This window comes from Alnus glutinosa, chromosome 14 (genome assembly GCF_958979055.1).
Source record: "Alnus glutinosa chromosome 14, dhAlnGlut1.1, whole genome shotgun sequence".
Taxonomy (NCBI): Eukaryota; Viridiplantae; Streptophyta; class Magnoliopsida; order Fagales; family Betulaceae; genus Alnus; species Alnus glutinosa.
In genome coordinates this window covers 24,931,737-24,941,668 of record NC_084899.1, presented here as the reverse complement: position 1 = coordinate 24,941,668, position 9,932 = coordinate 24,931,737, and the positions used below count along the sequence as shown (strand labels likewise).

The following is a 9,932-nucleotide window of genomic DNA, read 5'->3' as shown; positions in this document are numbered from 1 at the left end:
GGCCACCCCTTTGGCGATGGCGCGTGGCCACCCCCAGTAGCCGGGGGTGGCCATCGGGCCACCCGTAGTAGGTCTGGGGGCAGCTACCCCTTTCTTTTTTTTAAATAATAATAATAATAATAAGTTTATTTATTTATTTTTTAATAAATTTATATTTTTTTATTAAGATGGACACGTGTCTCTATCTTATTGGTTTGATGTGGCGCTGACGTGACATTTAACAGAATCTGTCAAAAAATTTAATGGAGTTTGACTCCAGGGATCGATTTGTAATTATAGTTTACCACAAGAACCTCTTTATGAACTTTTTAAACCATAGGGAGTGATTTGTAATTATGGCATACAACAAGGACCAATGGTACAATTATCTCAAAATAGTAATTCAATTTTAAGAACCTATTTATTTATTTATTTATTTTTACATGTCCACACAAGAGAGGAAGGGAGGATTCGAACTAGTAACTTCCGCTTTATGAGGTGTGGTTCCCATCCGATTGAGTTACCTTTTAAGGACAATTTTAAGAACTTATTTCACGAAACAAACAAGCCCCCGGTAACGGGATCCCAAACCAGGACAAAGATAAGGAAAATGACTCTTGCACAACAGTTGTGCAAGGTCTTAAAGACATGGGGTGGGTCCTATATGATGGGTTTCACCATATGAATCCTACGTGAGACCCATCCCATATCTATGGAGTGGTGCACAAACCAATCCCTCCAAAGATAGGATCCGACTTATGTGCTGAACTTTAAAAGTACAGCATAGGTGTTGTAATTTGATAAAGGGCTAGGATTGATCCAGCCCTTCATTAAAACAAACATTGTCGTTTCAAAGCAAAGAAAAAATGACGCTGCAAAATCTCGTTTGATGCCATTATACTTATTGGTAACATTTCCTCATCTAAGTCTATATTCGGCGACCAGACCCTAAATCCTGACCACCAGTGAGCTCTTGACAGAGATGGTGACAAAGAAAGAGTGATCCGGCGACAAAGACAGAGAGATCCGGCCACGAGAAAGAAGAGCCGATCGGAAAACCCACAAACGGGTCCAGCCGGAAAACCACGCCCGGTGTGCGTGAATTTCCGAACAAAGAGATCCGGCTCTCTGTCATTGGATCGGAAGCTCTATGGCGGGATCCGGCTCTTTGTGGCAGGATCAGGAGTTCTGTGGCCGGATTCGGCTCTCTGTCGCCAGATCGGGAGATCTGTGGCCGGATCTCTCTTTCTCTCTCGCCTTCTCAATCAAAAACTCTCCAGCGGTCGAGGATTCGGAGTTTGGTCGCCGGATGGAGACTCAAAGTAGGAATTGTTAAAAATAAATGAGTATAACGGTGTCATTTTCTTTTCAAAAAAAAACGGTGTCATTTTTTCTTTGCTTCAAAATGACAACGTTTGTTGTAATGAAGGGCTGGATCAATCCTAGCCCTTCATCAAATTACAGCACATGTGTTGTACTTCAAGCCGGATCCCCAAAGATAATCGATGTGACGTACTGGGTGACGTGAAAAGAAAGGAGTAGTCAAGTGTAAAATAGGCATGTATACAATTAGAGCAATGCTACAGCGTCTTCCCAGGTTCTCCCAGGGTTCTCCTCAGCTGACGTGGACTGAATTTTTTGTTCTTAAAAATCTGCATTAAAAAAGGGTGTTAAAACTAGCAAAAAAAAAAAAAACTAGTAGCGTCTTCTAGAAGAAAGCTTTCCCCCCAAAATTCACTCCTCCCTCCTCTCTCTCTCTCTCTCTCTCTCTCTCTCTCTCTCTCTCTCTCTCTCTCTGTGGAACTTCCGTACGCTCGCCGGAAACCACCACTTAACAGTTGTCTCTCTCCCTCTCGCTCGTTCTCCAGTCGTCCACCGGTTGTCTCGCCGTTTGTTCTCTCTTGGCGGTCAACCACCTTCCTCCGAACCATCCTTCACCGGCGTTCTGTCTCCTACAGATTTGGTGGCCGAATCTGTCTCCAGTGGACATCACATTTTTCTGGTAAACCCACTTTTGATCTAGATTTTTTTTTTTTTTTTTTTTTTTTTTTTTTTTTTTTTTTTTTTCAGTTTTGCCTTCGGAATTTATTTTGATTCCCTCTAGCAAACGATTTTTCCTTTCTGGTTGGCTATTGTTTCTCTTGTTTGGCTTTTGGATTTGTGGCGGTTGTTTTACATGTTTGTTTCTCTAGCTGATGTGTTTGCATATATTAAGTCACTGAGTGTAGTTTTGGCCTCTAAAGAGGAAAAGTGTCCATCATGGATTACTTATGCAGAGTATAGTAAATAATAATCAATCTCTTTGGAGAAAAAAAAAAAAAAAAAAAAAAATCGGCCTCCCTAAGGCCCTGCATTGTCTAGTTTCTGACAAATAGCTTACATATCAACAAAAGTTTTTGGCTCAACATGTTTTTTACCACCTTAAAGACAGATGAAGGATATTCTGAAGGTTCCATCTTCATTATTGTTCATACTATATAATTCACGAACTTGAACATTTCTAATCTCAGTCTTCGAATACCATGTTACCAAATCAATTGTGAGAGTCTAATGTCAGTAAACAGAGACTATTTATCTTTTCCCTTCCTAAGCGACTAATAATAATAGGCTATCGCTTTATTTGTGACTCCAAATTTGAAATTAAAGCCATCAGAGTTCTTTAAAATGTCAAATTGTCATTTAAATTGCCTTTTGTTCATTTGTATACTAAAATGGTTTGTTTTTTTGTTTTTTTGTTTTTTTGTTTTTTTGTTGTGACTTGTGAATTTTGTTTGCCTTTTCAGTTACTCATTGTGGCTACCTTTTATTATTCTAAATGGACATTTCAAGCTCACACTTGGAGAATGAGGGTGAAATTGAATCTTTACAGAAACATATTTTAAGTGACAATGCATCAACCAATGAAGACGACCCTAAAATTGGTTAGCTTCGGATTATTTTTCTTTGACCCACCTATTATAGCTCTAAAGTGAGTATTAATTTTTTTTTTTTTAATGTAATTTAGAGTTGGATGATGAAGAGGAGTTTGATGAAACCTACGAGCGGAAGTACGTTTAGTTCGTTGGAAGAAGTTGTCTTCTACTATAGGCAGTATGCAAAACAAACTAGTTTTGCTGTGATAAGAAGAGGCATCAAAAAGAAAGGTAATCGTGACGTTTACATAATTCTTGCATGTATTCGTGAAGGCAAACAAAGAAAAAGTAAAAGTGATGCTAAAAAGGCTATTCCAAAAATAATTAGAACATGGTGTAAAGCCAGGATTTGTGCAATGTTATGTGCCAATAGAATGTGGCGTTTGAGTAATGTTATGCTTCAGCATAACCATGACTTAAGCCCAGAAAAAGCAAAGTTTTTTAGATGTAATAAGAATATAGATGCTGCTGTGAAGAGAAGGCTAGAGTTAAATGATATAGCCGGTGTACGTACGAATAAGAATTTTAACTCTTTAGTTGTTGAAAGGGGAGGGTATGAAAATATTCCATTTGGAAAGAAAGATTGTCAAAATTTTATTGACAAGACAAGAGAGCTTCGGCTTGGCAAAGGAGGTGCTTGAGCCCTTTGCGATTATTTCAGTAGAATGCAAAAGCAGAATAATGGCTTCTACTATGTGATGGACATGGATGATGATTGTAAGTTGCGAAATGTGTTTTGGGCTAATGCACAAAGTAGAGAAGCATATGAATTCTTTGGGGATGTCATTACGTTTGACACGACGTACTTGACCAATATATATGACATGCCATTTGCTCCATTCGTAGGTGTGAACCATCATGGTCAGTCAATACTTTTAGGGGCAGGATTAATATCAAACGAGAATACAAACACATTTGTTTGGTTGTTTAACGCTTGGTTAGGTTGCATGAACAACAAAGCTCCAAGTGGAATTATAACAGATCAGGATAAAGCTATGAAAAATGCAATTGAAATAGTTTTTCCGGAGACAACTCGACATAGATATTGTTTGTGGCATATCATGAGAAAACTACCAGAAAAGTTTGGAGCACATGCTCAATACAATGGCATTAAGAGTGCTTTTAAATACATGTGTGTATGATTCTCAAACATGTGAAGAATTCGAGGAAAATTGAAAATTTCTACTTGAGACATATCAACTTGAAGATAATGCATGGTTGCGTGGATTATATAGTGAGCGGACTTTTTGGGTGCCGACATATTTGAAAAATACATTTTGAGCGGGAATGAGTATTACGCAGCGAAGTGAAAGTATGAATTCATTTTTTGATGGTTATGTGCACTCAAAGACCACACTAAAGGAATTTGTTGATCAATTTGATAATGGTTTGAAGAGAATGATTGAGAAAGAGACAAGTTTTAATTTCGATTCTTTTCATCGTATGATTCCATGTTCAACACCCTATCCTTTAGAAGAGACGTTTCAAGATGTGTACAACAATGCAAAGTTCAAAAAAGTTCAAGAGGAGTTTAGAAAAGTTTTGTCTTGTAATAACTCTTATCTTCGAAGTGAAGGTGCAATTTCTACTTATCAAGTGATTGAACTGAGTATTGTTAATAGAAATATGAAAGAAGTACCATTTGTGTTTGTTACAATGAAAAAAAAGTAGATGTGAAGTGCACTTGTGCATTGTTTGAAACAAGAGGCATCTTGTGCAGCCATGCCATTTCTGTGCTACTGTTTAAGAAAGTTACAATGTTGCCACCAAGATATTATCTTACGAGATGGAGGAAGGATATAAAGCGAGAATACACTTTGGTTAAGAGTGGAGCTTATGCTTTTGGTGGTAACCCTGATGATGAAAGATATGACAGCACGTGCAAGAATTTTTATGAACTAGCATTGCTTGCACGAGAAAGTGTGGACAGATACAAGAAGGTGATGAAAAATATTGATACAATGAAGGAAGAATTCAATGAAATAATGCCTGAGCCCATTCACCATTCCCAACACATTTCAGTTGCAGCCGTATCTTCTACTTGTAATGAATTCATTCAAAGTAATGATACTTTGGTGATGCAAAGTAAGATTGTGCTTAGTCCTATTAAGGTTAAACGTAAAGGAAGATCAAAGTCAACAAGAATGGTGCCCACTGTCGAAAAAGAGGTGAAGAAGTCACAACAAAAAAAGAAGGCTGCAAGTGACAACAATGCCAAACCGAAGAGCGGAAAAAAAACAGGTTAAAAACACATTAGCATGTTTGTCATATGTTTTTCTTGCATTTTGTTGGAAACACATTTACCTAATCGTTTTTAGTTGTAGACCTCAAAAGCAAGGCAAGATCAAGCAAACCCAAGTCAACATCTATTGCCTTCTGGAATTGATGATCAACACAATCGTATAATTTGTACTCAGGTATATACATAAATATGACGATTTACTCGATTTCTTGTCTTTCTTCCTTTTTTTTTTTTTTTTTTTTTTTTTCTAATTCCTTCCAAGCCTTGGGTTGTCTTATGTGTGTATTAGTTTGGGGTGTCAGTTGACCCTACAAATGAGTTATCGAAATTGTTATGTGAACACAATTTTAAAAAGGCTTTCAATATAGCCCTATAAAGATGTGATGCGTCCATTGTGTCCTGGCTATGCTCACAGGTGAATTTGTTATAGATTGTTATTGGTGAAAGTTTATAGAAAGTTATTTATTGAAAGTTTATGTTTACACTTTATTTTCAGGTTGATCTACGATGAATATTGTCTGTAATTCCTCTCCCTTTGAGCCAATGAGTATTGTTAACTCTTTTATGGCAACTAGCTTGTGATATCAATAACAACTTACTCCAAAAGCTTGTTTGGATGACAATTGTGGCCAATGCCATGATTCCAACCAACCCGGGGTTTGCAGTGCATGGAAAACCCATTTTATTTGAAGTCCGTATTATAGTCAACCATCAATGTACCTTGCTTACAATTAAAAGTGATGAGCTCTCAAGTATTCGTTTTTTAATGAATATCATCAATTCCATGCTCATGGCCTCTGATTGACTTATGAAATAGTCCCGAAGTTATTATATTTGTACTTTGTGGTTGTGAAATAGTCCTATCATGGTGATGTAATTTTTGTAATTGTGGAATAGTACTATTATGTAAGTTTTGTGATTGTGAAATGGTATTTGATGTACATTTTGGTTGTAGCAAAGATGGATCCCCTTTCTAGGCTGAAAAATAGCAATGTTTGATCATTAAAAAGAGTTTTGCTGAAATGGTGTGTGAACAGAGAATATGTGGATGTATTTGTCAATTATATTAGTAGTAGTTTTCTTATATATTTCAATAAGTGGATCTTTATTTAAAGATGTAGCACTCCAATTATCCATTGTTATGAAATTTGCATTCTACAGTTTCTTGATTTGTGATTGCTTTGACACCAGTTCTGTTCTAGTGTGATGTCAATATCACTTCTTTGCTTTTTTCTGTTGGTCCATTGCAAATTGATTACTGGTGCTGCGTCATGAGAACTTCAATAACACTTGTATAAGATTTCAAAGCTCGAATATGCTATGAAATCCACCAAAAAAATTTTACAATTTCAATAGCACACGGATCTAACAGCTAGCAAATGCCTCATTTACAGAAACATTCTTCAAATCCAAGCCATTGCAAATATGTGGAACTCAACTCTTCACGGGATGTAAAATAAAAGAAGCCAAAATTGACTAGGTACTATTAATCAAAATAACATATTTCGTATATAGTTAAGATGGTATATACATGTAGCTGTTTGCTCGAAAATTACATGCCCAGTTCTTAACTTCAATAGTCGCTTCCTATTTGCCATATAAGATAATGTCAAAAATATAAAAGGCAACTCTCAAATAACTTCAAAATTGTTGATCCAGTGAAAGATTTCATGACCTACGTCATTTATAGTTGCCTCTGAGGTGGGATCAGTAGAAACATTGAAACAGGGAGGTATGAAAACAATGCATCCCACATCGAAGTAGAACTTTCCTACAAAACATTACACTATTAATTTCACTTTAGGAATCAATGTAACAGAAGAGGCAAATAAGCATGCAATCTTCAAAGAGGCAAAAGAGAAGAATTGAAAATCAAAGGGGGAAAAAAAAAAAAAGAGGCAAATAAGCAAGCAATCTTCAAAACTTAAACGAAAACCATCTTCTGGCTAACCGACTAGATGATGCAATCCCCTTAAGTACCACCTCCAAAACAACAACCTACAAGATAAAATGAAATAAGTCTATAAATTATGTAATAACACGAAAGTAGAATTAACTCAAATAATAGTATCGATGAAAATTTAGTATGATCAAAACAAAATTGTATCTTAGTAAGGAATTTTGACAAACATCTAACCTATGAGTACAGAATACAACCAGAAGAATAAAATGAAAGATTCTTTGATAAATCATGAAACAAAAGGGGTTTCGATTATACCCAAAATTTTCATAAATCTACGGTATCTACCCAAACAAAATCCATCTCATATAAAATTTGAAGGCTAAGGTTGCATGTAAAATATTTTATGATTCCTTTAAAAAAAAAATCAAAAGAAAAGTAGACCGGTGGCGGAGGCGCTGCTGGTGGTGGGTGGTGGGTGGCGGCACTGTCGGCGGTGGCTATACTGCTTGGTGGTGGCCGACACTGCTTGGAGGGAGAAGGGTGAGGGAAAGAATTCAGGTCCACGATTTACCGTCGCACTAAGGGATGGCTGATCTACAGAAAGGAGGGAGAGAGGTTGTAAGGGATATTAGGTTTGGGCCTTTTGGGCTTGGGTTTATAATTGAATAGTTAGTTGAACTGAGTAATAATAGTGAGGCCCATAGTTAGTTGACTCTATATTAGGTATCAAAAAATATTGTATTGGCATGGAAAAGAATTATGAAAGAGTTATGCAGTGAAGTGTCTCTTGGAGTTTAGCTGTTCTCGAATCAGCCATTAGAGTTCTTGGGCTTCTCGAATTGCCCTACCTTGTACATCATCCATCTTTTACATTCAATCACCATTATACATCCAAATTCCATAACCATTTCCATCTTTATCATAGAAAATATCCTACAAACAAGAAAATACATTACAAGTGATATCAAAGTTCTACGGTCCTACCATGGAAGAAGAAACACAGATTTTCTTCAAGACGTTGCTAGTCCGAAGCAGAGAAGAAAGCACGAAGAAAAACGAAATGAGCCTCAACAGACTGTAGTTTCCGACCTTTACAGGTAAAAATCCTAATTCATAGATTTTTATGGCAAACAAGTTCTTTGAATGTTATTGGATTCCAGTTTGGGACCGATTCCCCATTGTTGCATATCACATGAAGGAGGAAGCTGCCATTTTGGGACCTTGATCGGTTTGGGTTGATTGGAAATTGGGAATCATTTATTCGAAAATTGAAGTACCAGTTCCGAAAAGAAATACAAGAAGAACATGAATCAGGGGATTTTCAAGAACTTGAAATTTTGGAGGATGGCATAATCAAATTTTCTGAAGAAAAAAAGGAGCAAATCAAGGACGCTTATGTGGCTTCCGAGACTCACGTGGAATCAGTTGAAGAAGAAATTAACGATGAGTTTGTTGACCCATCTGCAAAGATCGAAGTTTTAAATTTTTCCACCGGGATCGAAACTGTGATCTTCAAGAAGCCACCATTGATCTTCGAGAATGCAATTAGCTTTGTGAACCGCCACCCATTCGACGAATTTCTCAACCAAGCCAAGTGAAGTTGAGCAAATCAGAATCTATTTTCGTGAAGAAATTGGAAATTAGGAGGGGTTTGTTTTGTGAATATGATTGGTGGGTCTTTAAGACAAGGTGGAAGATAAAGAAATTACAGGAAACAGAGGTTCAATCTTTGAATTCGTTTGTGTTTCAGTTCTTCACTATCGATGATGTGAATGTTGCAGTCTTAAAGCATAGATGGCGTTGGAAAAAATGGTTGCAGTGAAATGTGCAGTAAGTCCTTCTCATCAAATTCGAAGGCTTCAATAGCTTTGGAGTAAAGAGGAGAAGACGACGCATGAGTAAAAGAGAGTGAATTAAATGCGTGAAACAGTGATGTGAAGTGGCAGTAGAAGGCGTCAAAGTGATGCAGTAGTGAGGTGTGTTGCCTTGAAAATCTAAAAGAGATGTTTTAGACTACTCACAGCAGCTTATGTAAAATTTTATCTATAATAGCTAATGAAAATCCACTAGTTTAGCTAACCACTTTTCGACACCTTCCTCCATCAACTTATCTAAACTCTTCTCTATTTTATTAAAATAAGCATTTTTATTCTTTTTATTTTTTATTTATTTTTTTGTTAAAAACCTATCTCCACGCTGCCACGCATCTGCATCTCCACGCAGCCCCTTGTCTACACTTATCCCCACATGACCCATGGCCATGAATTTTTCACTAGAAAAAATCCCATTCTCCTACAAATTCTCCCTCAAGCTCCAGCCCAAAATCAGAATAGGACTAAGCAAGAATCAACGCCCAGCTAGGTGAATCAGGTGATTGATCCCTCCAGCTTGGTTGAAGGTTCAGTGCAGTGGAATGGAAGTTTCGTTCCTGCTCATTCATCTTAATGGCAGTGCTTGGCCTTCCTTCTTCCTAATGGAAACGAGTGGCAAGATAATGTGAAACTCGTGTTCGCATTTTGATTTTCAAGCCGGTACCCCATTTCTCTCAATCTCAAGCATCGGTAGATAATTCCCCAAGATCCGACGATCCGGCGCCAGAGAAGACGCCAAGCAAACGTGGAGAAATTCTGAAGAAGGCGAGGTGGTTGCACGAGGAAAGGGCGTCGGAGACGTCGCTGGAGAACTTGTTGGCAGAGATATTGAGGTGATCTATAGCCAAGCAATCGCCCAAAGGGGGAAGACGGTGGAGGAGAAAATGTAGAAGAACAAGAAAGAAACTTCGAGAGAGTGAGAAAAAGGACGAAAAAATAATAAAATATCAATACATCTGTGAACAGTGTCACGCCTCATGTGGCGTGACACTGTTCACAAATCCTCCGAAAATCTAAACTGGCGT

The 9,932-nt window shown here is 37.4% G+C and overlaps 1 protein-coding gene across 1 annotated transcript; it reads left to right on the top strand.

Annotated features, from left to right (window-relative positions):
• The first annotated feature begins 2,992 nt into the window (after positions 1 to 2,992).
• On the top strand, positions 2,993 to 3,532 carry LOC133856863 (protein FAR-RED IMPAIRED RESPONSE 1-like). Its single transcript, XM_062291901.1, has one exon. It carries the CDS (start codon positions 2,993 to 2,995, stop codon positions 3,530 to 3,532), a length of 540 nt encoding a protein of 179 aa, XP_062147885.1.
• Positions 3,533 to 9,932: the final 6,400 nt, after the last annotated feature.